At 55.8% G+C, this 17,281-nt stretch overlaps 1 protein-coding gene across 6 annotated transcripts in view; it reads right to left on the bottom strand.

The window, feature by feature from the left end:
- Nucleotides 1-17,281, bottom strand: part of LOC116794928 (mitochondrial Rho GTPase 2) — a 46,265-nt gene that overhangs the window by 11,432 nt on the left and 17,552 nt on the right. The window contains exons 23-44 of one of the 6 annotated variants that reach the window (XM_032704140.1): nucleotides 17,136-17,264; nucleotides 16,509-16,642; nucleotides 16,389-16,426; nucleotides 15,848-15,967; nucleotides 15,251-15,427; nucleotides 14,169-14,269; nucleotides 13,172-13,274; nucleotides 12,457-12,578; nucleotides 11,508-11,667; nucleotides 10,124-10,314; nucleotides 9,736-9,904; nucleotides 9,157-9,268; nucleotides 8,136-8,307; nucleotides 7,365-7,487; nucleotides 7,106-7,286; nucleotides 6,525-6,655; nucleotides 5,445-5,588; nucleotides 4,287-4,403; nucleotides 3,824-3,908; nucleotides 2,250-2,308; nucleotides 1,103-1,184; nucleotides 953-996 (exon numbers count right to left, since the gene is read on the bottom strand). In XM_032704140.1, coding sequence (XP_032560031.1) covers nucleotides 953-996; nucleotides 1,103-1,184; nucleotides 2,250-2,308; nucleotides 3,824-3,908; nucleotides 4,287-4,403; nucleotides 5,445-5,588; nucleotides 6,525-6,655; nucleotides 7,106-7,286; nucleotides 7,365-7,487; nucleotides 8,136-8,307; nucleotides 9,157-9,268; nucleotides 9,736-9,904; nucleotides 10,124-10,314; nucleotides 11,508-11,667; nucleotides 12,457-12,578; nucleotides 13,172-13,274; nucleotides 14,169-14,269; nucleotides 15,251-15,427; nucleotides 15,848-15,967; nucleotides 16,389-16,426; nucleotides 16,509-16,642; nucleotides 17,136-17,264 — 2,694 coding nt within the window. Of the gene's footprint in view, nucleotides 1-16; nucleotides 77-952; nucleotides 997-1,102; nucleotides 1,185-2,249; nucleotides 2,309-2,689; nucleotides 2,787-2,850; nucleotides 3,256-3,823; nucleotides 3,909-4,286; nucleotides 4,404-5,444; nucleotides 5,589-6,524; nucleotides 6,656-7,105; nucleotides 7,287-7,364; nucleotides 7,488-8,135; nucleotides 8,308-9,156; nucleotides 9,269-9,735; nucleotides 9,905-10,123; nucleotides 10,315-11,507; nucleotides 11,668-12,456; nucleotides 12,579-13,171; nucleotides 13,275-14,168; nucleotides 14,270-15,250; nucleotides 15,428-15,847; nucleotides 15,968-16,388; nucleotides 16,427-16,508; nucleotides 16,643-17,135; nucleotides 17,265-17,281 lie in introns of those variants that run through there. The other 5 variants (XM_032704133.1, XM_032704134.1, XM_032704135.1 and 2 more) reach the window with 5 other exon arrangements.

Consider the following 17,281-nt stretch of genomic DNA (forward strand, 5'->3'; position numbering starts at 1 on the left):
ACACAGCCCCCCTCACACACAGCCCCTGACATGAGCCCACAGCTGCCGGGAGCACAGGCCGGCTCCTCTGCCCCGGGAGCTGCCGCCCCCAGGCCCGCCCGGATCCCCTCCCACAGCCGCGGCCGTGCCCTCCTCCCCTTCCGACCCCGCGCAGACGGTGCCCCGGCTTTGTCGGAAGCAGACAGGAGGGATCACTGGTCCTTTCAGGAGAGAGTTTAGCGCTAATCCTGAGGACACATGAGGGTTTAGGCAGGATTTCCTGGAGCTGTTTAAAGCCTCTGTGTACTCCTGCTGTCTGGGTGAAGGGGGCAGGACCCCCATGCCCACCTCCTCAGCGCTTAACCACCGGGATGGGGAGGTTAAATAGCTTTGTTCACGTGGGAGAGACAGTTTTATTATCCACAATTAAAAGGTCCTTGTCTCTGCAGAGCCAAGGCTAATCCCAGGGCAAAGAGCAGCTGGGTGCATCCCAGCCAGACGACTCAATTATTCCTCCACGGCTGCTTCAAGGGCTTCCTCATCCCTCCCTGCCCAGCACTCCCCAGGGGCTCCAGTTCCCAAATTAACTTCTCTGTGCCACTGCTTCATCAGGCAGCCACAGGGATCTAATGCAGGAGCAGAGGGTCTTGCCCAAGCTCAACAACTGCTTCTCCCCTCTTCCAAGTCCGTCAGGAACATCCCCAGGCTGAGAGCACATCATCTGCTCTGCAGCCTCCTCCTGCCCCCCACTGCTCTCCTTCTGGAGGCTCCCCCGAGGGCCAGGACAAGCCACGTACAACAGCTTACAAGACAGAGCAGGATTAAACGAGCCTTTAAACAAACCAGAGCATTAATCCACGGATAACCAACTGCCTGGCTCCCCTGGGTGGCTAACGGGGAGGGGAGGGAAGCAGTCACACTCCCCTTGGGAGCTGCAGAACCACAGGCTCCTGTCCCAGCCAGCCCCGCTCACCTTGGAGATCTCCTCCTGCAGCTCTTCCTCTGTCTGCTCTGCCTCTGAAAGGGGAACAGAGCTGTCACCATCTGTCCTGGCAGCAGGACCCCTTCCCAGTCCCCTCAGACAGGCAGGGAAGGGGAAAAGCCAGGTGGGATGGGGCCCTACCTGAGTAGTCCACTATGTGTGTGGGGACCTTCTCAGGGGTGACGTCGGCCGGGATCGTGATCTCCTCTGCCCGGGGGGGCACCTGCAAAGCCAGCACAGCTGTCCAGCCAGCCATGCCAGGCGACAGCCAGCTGGGAGCACGGGTGACAAGGGACGTTACACCCCAACATGGGCACTGCCCAGCACCCGCTCTGCCAGGGTGGGATGAGCTATGGATCATGGATGGCTTTTGGCCCACTGGGCTGCAGCAGCTCCCTGCACCCCATCCCTCACGCAGCCCGTGTCCCTGAGGTGGAACCTCCACGTGCCCACCAGGCCCAGCCTCCCTCAGCCACAGCCACCCCTGCCCGGCCTGGCCTCCCTCAGCCATGGCCTCGGGCTCCAGAGATAAGCCCTGGGCAGCCAGAGATAAGACCTGGGCACTCCCTGGGCACTCCCCAGCTGTCTGGGCTCAGTGCTGAGCTGACTGGGCTGGGCTGGGCTGGGCTGGCAGCAGGGGACGGGCCACAGGGCTGGTCCCCCCAAACCCCTGAGCTGATGCTTCCCAGCACAAGACCATGCAGGGCACCAGCTGCTTGTAGGCAGTGGGAGAAGCTAGCTGATGACTCAGGGAGAATGTGCCCAGACAGACTGATCCCATTTTCCCATCCCAGCTGTGCTGGGACAACGAGCTGCCCTGCTGGAGGCTCCGAGGGGAAGGATGGATCTGCTGCTGGCAGCTGGCCTGGCTCAGAGCACCAAACCCAGCTCCAGATGGGTACAGAGGGGCGGGGAATGTGGCTTGGCCCCTTCCGAGGGCTCTGTGCCAGTGCCAGGCTGGATTTGGGAGGAAGGCTGGGCCCTGCTGTACTGGTGGCCACAACACGGAGACCCCCAGCAGCAGCAAGCCTGGGAGGTACCAACACTCTCCTGAGGGCAGAGAGAGCTCCACATCAGAGCACAAACAGGAAAACAGCACCTCAGCTGGAGCTCTGTGTGGTCCTCACCGACCTCACCTGAGCTTTAGTGGCGATTGCTGTGATTCCCACGGCTGTCACAGCCCAGAGCTGTGAGCACCCCCAGACAACCCGACCCCCGGCCGGTGGCACTGGGGACAGAGCTGGTCCACCCGGAGGGGTGTGTGTCTGTGCGTCCCCTCCCCGCTCACCTCTTCAGGAAACTCCTCGCCCACCAGGGCCATGATCAGGGACGTCTTCCCCACCTGGGCTAGGAAATAAAGGGAGGACGTTGACATTAGCACCGGTACGGCACAGCCTGGGGGGGACAGCGGCAGTGGAGCCACGATCGGGGCCGGGGCTGGTAACCGTGACACCCGCAGGGCCCGGGATCACCGGCGAGCCCGGCCGCTCCTCCGGCCCTGCCGGTACTGGGGGGATCCCCTGTACCTTCGGCCTGCCCGGGACCCCCGTGCCCCCTCGGCCACCCCGAACAGGAGGACCCGCCCCACCGTAGCCCCGGGACCCCTCGGGACCCCCCTCACTCTCCCTTCACAGGAGGATCTGATCCCCCCCGGCCCCTCAGGACCCCCCTCACTCTCCCTTCACAGGCGGGTCCGACCCCCGCCCGGCCCCTCAGAACCCCCCTCACCCTCCCCGAGCAGGAGGATCCGCACGTCCCGTTTCATGGCGGCACCGCCGCCTCCCTGTCTCCCCCCCCCCACTTCCGGCCGCACCACCGAGCGGCGGCGCAGAGCGGCGCGGGGCACCACAGCGCCCCCTGGCGAGGGCAACACGCTGAGACCTCCAGGGTTCGTCTGTCGATGGTTTATTAACGAAAGCAAAACATTTAACGACAACAAACGGCGAACGGGGTCGTGAGAAACATCCTGGGGCCAGACGGGGCCGGCCCGCCGCCGCCGCCGGGCCCTGCAGCTGTGGGGACGGTAGTTGAGCCCTGGTTGGGGCCGGAGCCGGGGCCTGTGCCGGGAGCCGGGGCCGGGCCCCCCCGGGCTCTGTCCCCGCTGGAGAAGCGCCGCCAGTCCAAGGCCCGCCCGGCTCAGCTGCCCGTCAGTTCCCACACGAGCACGGCGCTGTGCGAGGCCGTGAGGAGGCGGCGGCCGGAGGGCGCGAAGCGGCAGAGGTGGACGGTGTCGTCATGGCCGGCGTAGTCCTGCGGGTCCCCAGCCGGGCACGGCTGCAGCCGCAGCAGCCGAGCTGCGAGAGGAGGGTCAGGGCCGGGCTGGGGGCTTGGACTGCTCCCGGCCACTCACAAACCCGCTCCCTGGGGCTCTTCCCTGCGAGGGCCACCCTTCCCTGTCACACTTGGACCCTCTCCAGACTTGTCCCTGCCAGGAACACCGTTCCTGCTCACCCCCCAGGCTCCCTCCCTGCTGCTGAGCTGGGAGTTGCTGAGCTGAGTGACACGGGACAGGCAGATCCAAACCACTCCAGGCACGAGGTGCCCTTGTCAGGAGCAGGGTCCTGACTGTCCTCTGCCATGGGAAGGTCCCTGCTGCCTCCTGGGCTGCAGCACATAACCCCGGGAAGTCATTCCAGTGACAAATCCTGCCCCTGGACAAGCAGGACTGAGCTCATGCATCTCATTTCTGACCTAGGAGTCTCCCGGAGGTTTCTCCTTGCCCTGGACCGTAGCTCCCAGGGTTTGAGGATATGGTGTGTGTGCATGTGTCTCATTTTATGGAACAAGGACCCTTGTTCCCCCCCTCACAGTAGAAGGGGAGACTCCTCCCCGTGGAGGGGCCCAGGCAGCCCCAGCACTCACCGTGGAAGCCGAGGGCCATGAAGGGTGCGGCCGGGGACAGGCTGAGCGAGGTGGCAAAGGCTGGCAAGGAGACTCTCCTGACCACCTGCATCCAGCAAGAGAAACACCAACTCCTTACAAGGGGGAAGGGACAGCCCAGAGCTGTGCAGCGAGTCATTAGGGGGGTAATGGGAGGCTGAAGGTGCACAGCATCTCTCGAGCTTGGAAACCTGCCCCAGGCATCCAGGAGATGGCTCAGCAACGTGGAGAGCACCAGTGCTCCTGGAGGCAGCCGCCTTCCCCTGCAGTGGGATCAGGGACTGGCTGCCTGCCCGGACACAGCCCGAGGCAGGGGCAGGGCTCTGCTGCTCCCCCGGGAGTTTCCAAGATGACAAGCTGTTCCCTGAGCCCAGCCCACCCCTGTGACAGGGGTTAACACAGGGCAGCACTGCCTCCCCCCGGCCCCGGGGCAGGGCACAGGTACCTGCTTCTTGCGCAGATTGTAGAACAAGGCTTCCTCCTGCACCCCAAACCCCACATAGACCAGGACATCTTGTTCCCAAGGGCAGAACGCAGCCAGGCTGGGAGGGAGGTCGAGACCCTGGTGAGGGAGACCAAAGGCAAGAAAAGTCTGGATTCTCCATCTTGACCCAATACAATGGGGACAAAAGGAGAGCATGGAGGAACTTCAGGGCTCTGAGTATCTGAGCAGTGGGAAGTTAATGTGATGGAGGCTGTTTCCTCCCTCTTGCATTCCCATCTCATGGAAAGCAAGGAGCACCCACACACTGCCATGAAAACCTGAAGCAAATTGTTTAGTGTCAGACGAGCAGGAGATATGAGGGTCCAGCAGGTTGAATTTCTACTGAGATGTTGCTGCAGGGGCTTGAAGGTGGGATTGGGTTATAGATTGGTTTAACACAAGAAAATAGAGCCCAGAAGACAGATCTTGAGTAGAAGATACAAGATTAATCCTTCTCACTCTGGGGAGAGCTGTAGTGAGTTTCCTTCCAGAGGAAATCCAACGTTTTGGAAAGAAACAGAAGAAACATTGACAGAACCCAGCTGCTGTGTGGAAGCTCCCTTCTGCCTGCCAGTCTCACCTGGACCAGGGGCCATCTCCATATCCTCTCCAACACAGATCCTTCCTCCCTTTCTAGCAGGTGTCCTGCTGCCCAAACCTCACCCTGGGTTGGAGCCAGAGGCTTCTGCCAAGCAGCACAGACACACAGGGCTGAGTACTTGGCTCTGTGAACCCATCATGGTGCTCCTGGCTTGGAATATTCATGCTCCTCAAGAGTGTCAGAGTTAGCAGCACGTTCCTAATTAGCTCTCTCTCCTGCACACTGTGCTCACGGCTGCCTGTGCTCTGGTTTGCTGGCACAGGGGCGTCAGCTCTTTGCAGGTGCCATTTTGGGCTCCTCATGCTTAAAAGTCAGTGCTTGGGGCAGTTTGGTACTGCTACAATTGCTTTCCACACACAAGAAGGTTTGTTAACAAGATAACTCTGTGAGCAGAACTAACAGAGATGACATTCCTAAGCACACTCTCTCTGTCAGAGCCCTGTGCATCCCTCCTCTATCTCTGCTGGTGCCAAGCCCCACGCCAGGAGCAGGCAGGGGCTGGCAGGAGCCAGGCTCACCTCAGGGTCGGCAGGAGCTGGGAAGCTGAGCCAGTCGAGGAGCTCACACTTGTCCTGGAGCCAGTCGGAGGCCCAGACGCTGACCCGGCGGTCCGAGCTCGTGGCCAGCCAGAGCTCACCCCCTTCCACCCCGAAGTCGTGGTACTAGGGAACACAAACACAACACTGGGACTCTGGAGGCACAGAGGCTGCAAAGGAAGGTGACACCAGAGAGTGGGGCAGGAGCTTGTGGGAACACGGGTCTTGTGTTTAGGGGATCAACGCCAGGATTAACCTGTTTGTGGCTGCCTGCTCCCTGGAAGTGTCCAAGGCCAGGTTGGATGGGGCTTGGAGCAACCTGGGACAGCGGAAGGTGTCCCTACCCGTAGTGGGGGGGTGGAACTGGATGATCTTTCAGGTCCCTTCCAACCCAAACCCTGGCCTGAACAACACAGTTCTCTTCCCTGGGACAATGTCTGGATCTGCACATCTCCCAGGGAAGTCCTTTTCAATACCATGTGTCCCCTAACAACATCCTTCACCTGGAACCAAGCAGGATCTCCTCGGTCTAAATTACCAGGGAATGCAGCCTTACAGCATGGATGACTGGAAAGCCTGAGAACTCAGGGAAAATTATTCCCATTTCTGCTGCACAAAGGAAAAAACCTCTTCATGAAGAAGAAGACAAAGGAGGTGCTAAAACCATCCCACTGGTGCACAAACAAGTCTTCCCAGCTCCTCAGAGGAATGGTACAGGAGGCCAGGCTGCCCAGGAGCCTTTTTTGGGGGGCACAGGGGCTGCAAGCTCCCAGCCTGGGCTGCTCTCAGGGGTGCTGCTCTCTGAGAGCCTGTGGCACAGGCCCACATCACACCTGTGTGTCAACTGCTGCCACTAAAGGTCCTGCCACCCGCAGGCACAGGCTGCACCTGCAATGCCTGCAGCTTTACTCCACTGGATATATCCCTGGAAAAACTGACCAGATGTTACTGGAGGGGAGGGGGGCCTGAAGAGGAAAAACAAGGGACAAGGAAGCAAACACTGACCATGCTGCTTCCCACAGCTGTGCAGTGACACAGGAGGACTTGCTCCTGGGGTCTCACCTGCTTCCTGGTGCACTGGAGAACAGTGATGGGGGAGCCTTTGTGGTCAGCCACGACATGGATGGTCATTCCAGTGCGAGGGCTGCTCACAGCCACCAGCCCGTCCTTGCCCCCTGATAAGATCATTTCTCCTGAAAGGAGACAAAAGAATGGGACCCTTGAGAAGAATAGCCAAGAGGAGAAAGGTCCAAGATCATGGGATATTGGTGTCCCAAAACACTGTGAAAGGCTGAGAACATCCCAGTCAAGGGCTGGGTAAGATGAGATGTCTCAGACACCCATTAAACCTCCACGCTGAAGAAGAGCCATGGTAGATCATAAGCAGGAGGGCACAAAAGGGTTTGTGGTACCCAAACCCCTTTGTTATCCCATTGCCAATACACCTCCCATCTCCTATTTACCACATGCTCAGCTGCAGAGCCACCAAAACTCACTGAGACGAGTTCTGTGGCTCTCCCTGGCCCCAGGGTTTTGGGCAGGTGGCCAGGACACAGAGCAGCTGGAGGTCAGGGTAACCCAGGCAGCACCAAGCCACATTCCCCGAGGCCACATGTCCCTGCTGTGACCTTGGGCAGTCTCACCGTCCGTGGAGTAGGTGATTGCTGTCAGTGCAGCGCTGTGGGGGTGCATTTTCAGCTCCATCTCTGTCCTGGAAACACTGAACACACGGATGGTGCCATCACTGTATCCTGCCACCACGTGCTGGCTCTCAGCTCCCCACAGCCCGACGGGACGAGGCTTCCAGGCCAGGCACTGGCAGCTCTGCGAAGGAACCAGAGATGACACAGTGGATACCTCCCTGTGCCAAGAGGAAGGGACTGATGCACCACAAACATTTACCTGGTTGAGCACCTGGAACTGGACCACCAGCTCTGTGCTGCTCAAAGCCCAGACCCTCACGCTGCCATCCTCCCCACACGTGGCACAGTGAGACTCGTCAGGACTGAAGCACACCTCGGTCACCTGCACCAGGAACAAGGTGGGCAACAGGGGCTCTACAGGTGCCACAGCCCAGAGCACATCAGCTCCTCTGCCCCTCTATCCACTCTAAGGAGACATCAGACAAGACGGAACATAAAGGAAGGTGGATGCTTTGGTTTTGGGTTTAAATTGTGGGCTGACAGGACGAGAGGAAACGGCTTCAAGTAGCACCAGGGAAGGTTTAGATTGGATATTAGGAAGTATTTCTTCATTGATAGAGTTGCAAAGCACTGGAACAGGCTGCCCAGGGCAGTGGTGGAGTCACCATCCCTGGAGGTGTTCAAAAGATGTGTGGATGTGACACCTGAAGACCTGGTTTAATGGTGAACATGGTGGTGGTGCTGGATTGACAGCTGGACTTGATGATCGCAGAGGTCTTTTCCAACCTTTAAAATTCTATGATTCTATGACAGCTGGGCTTGTCATGGAAAACAGGAAACCTAGCCCCAAACACTTAATAAACCTAACCCCAAAGGGGTTAACAAACCTAACCCCAGAGGTAGGACCAGGCACTGTGCACCACAGGTCAACGTAAAATTCCTTCTCTTCTACCATTTGAACACTTTTTCCTGTAGCATAAAGACGCCCCAAAGCAACAGCAAAATTCAAAGCTGGCCCAGCCCCTCTGACCTTGCTCTTGTGGCCGCTGATGAGCCGGATGCTCGTGCTCTCCAGCCAGTTGATGTACCACAGGGTTCCTGCTGTGGTGCCCACAATGCCCATTTCCAGGGAGTCATCGAAGGCTGCGCTGACGATCGTCCCATCCAGGGTGATCTCATGCTCCAGCAGGACTGAGCTGGACCTGGAGGAAAGGAGGACGGGAGAAGGACTGGCTCAGGTGTTGGAACAGCCATTCTGCCTCCTTTAAATGCAATTACTTAGTGAGCCCAGTTCAATGAAGGACCCCTGTCTACGGATCAGTGACTCTCATTGGGAGAGCTGGGGGAGTTCAGCCTGGAGAAGAGAAGGCTCTGGGGAAATCTCCTGGGGCATAAAGGGCCTCCAAGAGAGCTGGAGAGGGACTTTGGACAAGGGCATGGAGTGACAGGACAAGGGGGCAATGGCTTCCCACTGCCAGAGGGCAGGGTTAGATGGAATATTGGGAAGGAATTCCTCCCTGTGAGGGTGGTGAGGCCCTGGCACAGGTTGCCCAGAGAAGCTGTGGCTGCCCCATCCCTGGAAGTGTCCAAGGCCAGGTTGGATGAGGCTTGGAGCAACCTGGGCTAGTGGAAGGTGTCCCTGCCCATGGCAGGAGGTTGGAATGGGATGGTCTTCCAACCCAAACCATTCCATGATTCTGTGATTTGCACTGCAACCATCTTTTATAGGGAAGAAAGAAAATGAAGGGTGCAATAGTGTGAGAGAAGAAACAAAGGCAATGTATTTTCCCTAATTCTCCTAAAGGAATTCCTACAAACCACTGACACAAATTTCAGGCATGATAATCTCCACCCACTTCCAGTATTAAGAGGGTTCAGCTACCTGTGGCAAAAATTCAGTCAAAAGATCCAGAGAGAAAGAATCAGCAGCCGCGGGGTGGAGAGGAAAAGCTAAGGATGAAGAGCTCAGGAGCAGGGCGACGTCTGTCTGTGAAGAGCCACCTCTGAGACAGGTCCTGGGAGCTGCCAGGTGAGGGGCCACGACCGCCTACCTGGCATCAGGCCCTTTCAGCCTCAGCTCCTGCACGCTGCCCACTGCCCACAGGCGGATGCGCTTCGCGTTGCTGCCGCTCACCAGCCTGTCGTGCCGACACAGCAGCACCCCTGGGGGGCACAGGGGGATGGGGCACCCGTGAATATCCACTGCTCTCAACCAGCACCCCAACCGTGCCCCTGACAGCCAGGCCACTGATGCACTCCAGCAGGAAAAGTAGGGGGGTTCTACAGCCAATACCCAGTGTTTTACAGACTAGGGGTCTGTAGGAGCTTTGGAACAGGGCAGTGGTGGAATCATGGTCCCATGAAGTGCTCAAAAAGCATGTGGATGTGGTGTTTAGGGACATGGGTCAATGCTGGGTTAATGGTTGGACTCGATGATCTTAAAGACCTTTTGCAACCTTAATGATTCTATGATATAACGAGGTGAACCCCCCAGGGAACCCAGGACCCCAAGGAAACCCAGGTCACAGATCCATTGCCACCCACACATCTTGCAGCTGAAAGCAGAGCTGGGCCAGCTCACGGCTCTTCGTTCCCCCCACATTCCCTGACCCTCCTGACTCAGCACCCACCGATCTCGCCCTCGTCAGCCTCCCATGTCATGAAGCAGCAACTGGTCTCAGTGTCCCACACACAGATCTGGCCTGAGTTGGTCCCACTGTAAAGAAGAGTGTCAGTGCCATAACAGAGAGATGTGAGCTCCACCAGCCCCAACACATCCGGGGCAGGGGCCTGATGAACCTGCCAGAGCACAAAAAACAGGCATGTCAAAGAAAATATGGTTCTCACCTACATCAGGAAAGAAACCCTCTTCCTCCCCTCAATTCATGCAGTTCATGTCTCAAATACAACCAAAAGGCTCTCATGGACAGCCGAAGTCACAAGAAATCCTCAGCTCTCACAGAGCTGTGGGGGCAGAGATGCTAAAAATAAATTTTGAAATGTAAAACGGAGGTTTACCTTGAGGTTGACAGCAGCTCCCTGCTGCTCCAGCAGCCAAAACATCACAGCTCCTCTCCCCACACAGGCTAGGTCTTGGTGAGACACAGGGCTGAAAGCCACGTCATGAACTGGCTCCGAGACACAAGTGGACAGGAGGAGCTGGTAAGTGTAGGTGCTCCACAAAGCAATGGTCTGGTCACTGTAGTCCCCTAAGGAGAATGTGAAAAATAGGAGGAATTCTGCAGCCTTGAGATGCTCAAAAGCATCCACACTGCACACACACATTGCCTGTGTCACTTCCCCATCCAGCTGTTCACACACAACTGTCCCAAACACTGCTCCAGGCATGGACACAACTCCTCATGTGCTCAGCAAAAGCTGCATGACACGAAAGATCCTTGACTGAGTTAAGGACAGACAGAACTGGCCCAGCACTCCATGCTGGAGGTTGCAGCAGACCTGTCCTGGCAGTGGGGTGTGCAGCTGGTGCCTGGGATTGCAGCAGGCACAGCAACCTTTCTGCTGCTTCTACATCCTTGGGAGTCACTGCACACCCAAACAAACCCTCCAGTGACACTGGGCACTCAGGGCTAACCTGGTATTGAATAGGAAAGGGATGTCACCTTTGCCAAGGTCACAGGTGAGGTGGGAGCTGACCTTAGTGGAAGACACTGTAGTTGGGTGGGAGCAGAAGGCACTGGCCTCAGTGATGGCAAATTCCCCAGCTCCCAGACAGCTCTGGAGGACAGCACTCTCCTGCTGCCTTTCCCAGGCTCCACAAGCCCAGTGGAGACTTTCAGCTTTTCTCTCCCTGCAGCCCAGTCTGGAGCTGGAAGAGGAGGGCTCCTCTGCCCTGATGCTCCATGGAGAGCACACAGCTCTCTTTCTCTCCAGCAAAGCCTACTTTTTTTTTCCAAGGGTGGGCTCACCAGCCCACAGCAAGTGCATTGCCTGCTCCACAGGTCCCCTCTCATTCAAAACAAGGGCTTACTAGTTGCATGTTGTCCTTTAAATGTCCCCTGCCTAAACAAAACAGACAGCTTGAGTGTCCATCCTGTGCTGGCATGGCTGCCTGGCAGGAGGCTCACAGTTGGAAGCCTTGCTACATCTATCCAATTCCACCTAAGCAGCAATAACAAGTCCAGAAGAAGGCTCTTCCCTTTGAACAGTAAATATAGTAACCACAAACCATTTTTTTATGGAGGGTTTAAGGAGCACTAGTGAGTCAGGAGAGGAAAGTGCAGCTTTACCTGCTGTCCCAAGGATACCACAAAACAGCTTCATCCCCACGAGCCTCACACCCATCTGGCAGGTATTTAGTGCTTCCAGCACCTCTCTCCCATGAGCTGTCTGCTCCAGGGTGCACCCCTGCACCCACACCTGGTGTTACAGGTGTGCTCACCTATGGTGACAAGGAATTTGTCATCCCGAGAGAATGCCATGGCTTGTACTTGTGTCTCATGGTGGAAGAGCTCTGCTGTGCAGGCCCCATCTGGGATGCTCCAGATGCAGATCTGACAGTGGGAGTCTCCATCCTTCTTCCCTGAGGCAGAGGCAAGAACCTAACAGAACAATGTATTGTCACTAAGACCTCAGCAAGTAATTAGAGAATACTCATTAACGAGTCTTAGCAATCTTAGTCCCAAATTAAAGTGGTATGGTTGCCAGATGGAGAATTCTGTGAGAACAACCATTCAGTTTGGTGGCAGGAGGGAATGGCAGCATCACCCAGAGGAGGGGAGCAGCCTTTACAGAATCACAAGGTCATCGAGTCCAACCTGTGCCCGATCCCCACCTTGTCGCCCAGCCCAGAGCTTGGAGTGCCACATCCAGCCGTTCCTTGGACACCTCCAGGGGTGGGGAATCCACCACCTTCCTGGGCGGTTCCTTCCAATGCCTGACCACCCTTTCCAGGAAGAAATTCCTCCTGACCCTCCCCTGGCACAGCTTGAGGCCATTTCTTCTTGTCCTGTCCCTTGTTCCCTGAGAGCAGAGCCTGATCCCCACCTGGCTTCCCCCTCCTGCCAGGGAGCTGGAGAGAGTGAGAAAGTCCCTGCTGAGCCTCCTTTTCTCCAGGCTGAGCTCCCCCAGCTCCTTCAGTCTTGCCTCATGTGTCTGACCCTCCAGCCCCTTCCACAGCTCTGTTCCCTTCTCTGGACACACTCCAGCCCCTCCCTGAGGTGAGGCACTGCCACGCTGAGCCAACACAACAGATAACTACGCTCCAAAATGATTTCCACAGCCTCCAGGCAGCAGGAAGAACTGACAAATGGGATTGTAGTCTGTGACATCCCTTTGGCCCACAGTGACAGGGATAGCCCCCAGCCCTGGGCAGCAGCAGGCCCTCATACCTGGGCGTCGTGGCTGAGGGCGAGTGTGGAGATCTCCTCAGCGTGGCCCAGCCAGTGGTTCTGGGACCCCGAGTGCAGGTCTTCAACCACGATGACGCAGCCACAGGAGTAGGCGAAGAAGCCTAGCAGAGGAGGAGAGGGGATGTTTTCATGGAAAGGCTGCACATCCAGCCCCCACCACAGCCTACATGGAAAATTCTATGATTCATTAATACGTAAAAGCTGACTCTTCTACACGGCTTGTCAGCGTCAGGTTGGGAGTGGGACAAGATCTCACTTCCCCTAACCTGAGCAAAGCATCGCTCCAGCTGGAGAAAGGAGGCAGAATGGGCTCTGTGAGCTTTCCTCCTGTTCTCTCCACCCAACAACTGCAGCCCAAGTCTGCCCCACTAACTAATGCTCACCAACAGCAAAGAGTTATTGGATTTTATCAACACAAAGAACCCCTGTGTTCAAGCAAAGATCCCAACAGCCAGAAGATCATAACTCTGTTCAGTACACACTCCTAGAATGATAACAGAATCCCAGAATGGTTTGGGTTGGAAGGGACCTTAAAGCTCATCTCATGCCACCCCCTGCCATGGGCAGGGACACCTTCCACTAGCCCAGGTTGCTCGAAACCCCATCCAACCTGGCCTTGGACACTTCCAGGGATGGGATAGCCACAACCACTCTGGGTAACACATCCCACCCCCTTAGAGCATTCCCAGTGTACCTGTATCTGGGTTCCACACCATGTTCCCTCTGCCATTTCCATTGTAGCCGATCACTGCTTTCAGCTTCAAGACCTCGCTGCCTGCTGGAGGAGACAGGAAACTCTGCAAGAAAAACAGACACTGGCTTAAAATAAGCTCTAGAAGTATGGCCTGGGCAGGTGCATCAGCACCCATGTAGGAAAAAGTGAGTATGCAAACACACACACATCCTCACACACACATCCCACACAGATTCATACCAATCCTCACACAATTCCATAACTGATGAATCTTGGAGGGTACAATTCTATGTCCAAAAGAAATACTGCCCCAGCACAGCCAGGCACAGATGCTTCCAGATGGGGCACAGAACAGGCTGGCAGCAAGTGCCCAGCCAAGGAGCAGCTGCTAATCCCACTGGGAAAGAGTTCCATGGGTTTTGCTGGCTTGGATGTGTAGATATTTCAATAGGAAGAGAACTGGAGGAAAAAATGCTGCCAGGTGGGAGGACAACTGAGGGGGCAAGCTGGATGTAGTTCTTCTCCCAGCACTTAACAGCACAGCTTAGGGAAAGGCTGAGCTAAGTTTCTGTTTTATTCCTGCTGTGTTTGTTAACAGAGCAGGAGCTGTGCTGTCTCTCCTCACTACACTCTCTGGATTTGCCTTCTCCAGCCTGCTCTGCCAACGCAGCTGCTCACAAACATGATGAATCATTCCATTGCTCACTCGTCTTTCACTCTCAATAGCACATGCCATTCCCATTCCTTTTGAATAAAAATGTATGCAGATTCAGGGAACAGAAAAAGAGTTGAGCACAACTCACTTTTTACTAGTCTGGAAAGAGCTGCATGTAGAGGAGAACAGGGAATTAATGTTAGGATTTCTCACTGAACATCAGCCCAGGGGTATATTTTCCAAAGTGCTTTCAAACAGAGAAGAAAATGGAAACAATCTGGAAAACCTCAGGCCCCAAATGCCTGTTCTTTACCAGGTAACCAGCCCAGGCACAGCTCTCACCTGGGGCAGCACCGATGCCTTGAAGCGAGGAGTGAAGTGCCGGTAGGAATCCGGGCGGATGGAGCACTGGGACTTGGGAGTTTTGGTTCCCTTCCTGGCTTCTGCCATGCAAAGAAGAAAAAGGTACCTATGGGATGCTGCTCCTGGGAGTGGCTTGGGAGCAGCACCCAGGCTGTGGCTTGCTGTCCATTCAGGTGCTGTGTATGGTGCACACACACGAGGCAAAAATCAGACTGCAGTGTCACACATAAAATATCCTGGGTTTGAAGGGACCCACAGGGATCATCAAATCCAACCCCTGGCCCTGCACAGACACCCCAACAATCCCACCATGTCCCTGACAGCGTTGTCCAAATGCTCCTTGAGCTCTGGCAGCCTTAGGGCTGTGCCCACTGCCCTGGGGAGCCTGGTCAGTGCCCAACCACCCTCTGGGGGAAGAACCTTTTCCTGAGATCCAACCTGACCCTGCCCTGACACAGCTCCAGCTGTTCCCTACACTGCAAAAATCCTAAGGGCACCCACGCCACGTGCTCTGGGTATCACTCTGGAACCACAAGCCCCACAGACCCAAAGAGGACTTCAAAGGAGCATCAGAGGCACAGTTTTATGCTGAAGCTTTTCCAACAGGTCCTGCCAGGAATGAGCACAGGCAGCTGCTGCTCCTGGCAGGTTGCCATGCTCTGCTGCAGCTTCGAGGCTGTGCTGCTATTAATAGAGACATTGTGAGCTTTAATTGCAGCTGGATTTAATGGAACATGCCACTTAGAGATGATACTGGCTCCAAGCTGAAGAGAGGCTTCTGGTGTGCCTAGAAGCAGAAGCAGGGAAAGAGCCAGGAAAACAAGCAGTTTTGGGGACCAGCATGAGCTTCCCTCAATACTGATTTCCCTCAGTAGGTCATGCCCAAAGGAAGAGCCCTGAGGAACATGGTGCTGCCCTCCAGATCACAACTCAGAGCACGTGTCTGGACCATATTAATGATGACCTTCCTTCATTTTCTGGGGATAGACCAAGCTGCCATGCAGGCCTGTGCACAAGGAAGGAGATAAGCTCTGTACAAGCTGGGAATAACCCTGATTTACCATTTGTTGATTTTTCAGGAGACCTTGGGCTCTCCTGCCTCACTTTGGGCCTCACAAGCTCCTTGTTCCTGTCTGACTCCACCACAAAGATTGAGGCATCTCTGTCTCTGTTTGCCACCATCCTGCTGCTGCCTGGCAGACCTGCTTCCTCCTCTTTGTCCAATTCAGAGAAAATACCTGAAGAGAAAAATCAGTGGGAAGATGGAGCCATCCCTGTCCCTCAGGACCCCTTCATGTGTGCCTGACCCTTTGATTTCTGGCCGTGTCATTCCCCTGCTCTGTGGAACAGTCCAGCCATTTGGGTGGAGGGCAAAGCAGACAATTCCTACTGGGAATGGCCAACAGGGTGTTTACCACAGCCCTCAGAGAAGCTGTGCCAGCAGCTCAGTGTGTGGAAGAGAGCAGAGGATAAAGGGGTGCTGAATCCCAGCACCTCTGGGCTTCTTCCAGCTTAGGGGAACAAACTGCAGACTGGTCTGTCAATCTGCTGGAAGGGATCATGGGCAAGGATGGCTCCAAGAATGCTGCTAAACTAGGCAAGGAGTTTTTCCCAAAACAAGGTTAATTTTCCCCTTTCCTGCAAACAGTTCCTCTTACCTTGATATCCTGCTTGTTGGGCAGAGCTGATATCCAAACACGGGGGTGAGGACAGCAATGGAAGAGGCACTGTCTGCCTAAGGGTCTCAGAGACATCCTTTGGCTTCTCAGAGCTGCCTTCTGGGAAAAGAAAAGGCTTTGTGTAACTTCCTTCACCCCTTAGCTCCTCTCATCCTCCTGGATTGATGGTGATGCCTCCAAGCTCATTTCTCCAGCTTCTTCCTACACAGGAGGAGCCACTTCTCTGTCTTTCAAGAGAGGGACAGACAGAGAGAGATACACTGAGGGAGAAAGAAAACAGAGGAGATGGAGGCAGGAAAAGACAGAAGACAAAAGCTGAAAGACCTACCAGAAAATCCAGAGTGACTCTGCTCAGAACATCCTCACCTAGGCAGACTGAGAGGTGCTAATTAATTTGAGATTGTCCTTCGGGGCTAATTAGCTGCTTTGGCCCCCAATACCCTTCCTTGAGGGAAGGAACCGAACTCCCCAGGCCCTACATTCTGGAAGAGCTGCCAACCTGCCAACCAGCACAACTCACCTGGTCCTGGCAGCCGAGCAGATGTGGGGGAACGAGCCCTGGAAAGGTGAGGAGGTTGGTGTTACACCAAGATGGGGAAAGGGGGAAGCAGGGAAGGCAGTGCCCAACACCTGCACTTACCTGGCTGGGGGTGACCTTGCTCCAACTGGAGCTAGGAAATCCCAGAGGAAGATGGCATCTCCAACACTGACAACGTGCTGCTGGTCCGGGGTGAAGGCGACCTGGTGCACGGGCTCCGAGTGGCCGATGTACACCTGGAGAAAGCACACCCTGAACTTCCCCATCCCCACACCTGTCCTGCCAGTATGGGGTTACTGCACTCTCTGTCCTGCATGGCCAGTGTCTACAGGCCTCAGCACAAGATCCAGCAGAGGATCTACCACACCTACAGTGCTCACACCTATGGTTGATCAACCTTGAACACACTCATCTGGGAAGGGGAGCAAAAGCTGAAGAGTACAAAGTCTTATGCTACCCCGGAAGTCCTGGGGGAGCCATTTTCTTCTCTGTGTGGTCCTGCCCCTAACACAGAGGTATCACCCACCCCTGTCCTTTGCACAGGGTCTGGCTGCCCCAGCCTGTGCCCAGTGCCAGGTGTTATTACAATGTGGGAACAGGGCTCCATTTCTCTGCTGGGCAAACCGGGACTAGAGACACTGGGCCAAGCATCAGATGCCTTTTGCTGCTCTTTTCTCCAGGGATTCACAAATGCAACACCAACCCCTTCCCTCCCTCTGTGGGTGGTACCTGGAAGTTGATATCGAAGCGCATCCGATAGTCCCACACTTTGATAACCTTGTCACCAGCAGTGAGCAGGTACTGGCCATCCCTGCTCAGTGCAAAGGAAGAACATGTCAGCTTGTGCATGGGGGACACCTGAGGACAAGAAGAGG

The sequence above is a fragment of the Chiroxiphia lanceolata genome, chromosome 16, assembly GCF_009829145.1.
Source record: "Chiroxiphia lanceolata isolate bChiLan1 chromosome 16, bChiLan1.pri, whole genome shotgun sequence".
In the NCBI taxonomy this organism is placed as follows: domain Eukaryota; kingdom Metazoa; phylum Chordata; class Aves; order Passeriformes; family Pipridae; genus Chiroxiphia; species Chiroxiphia lanceolata.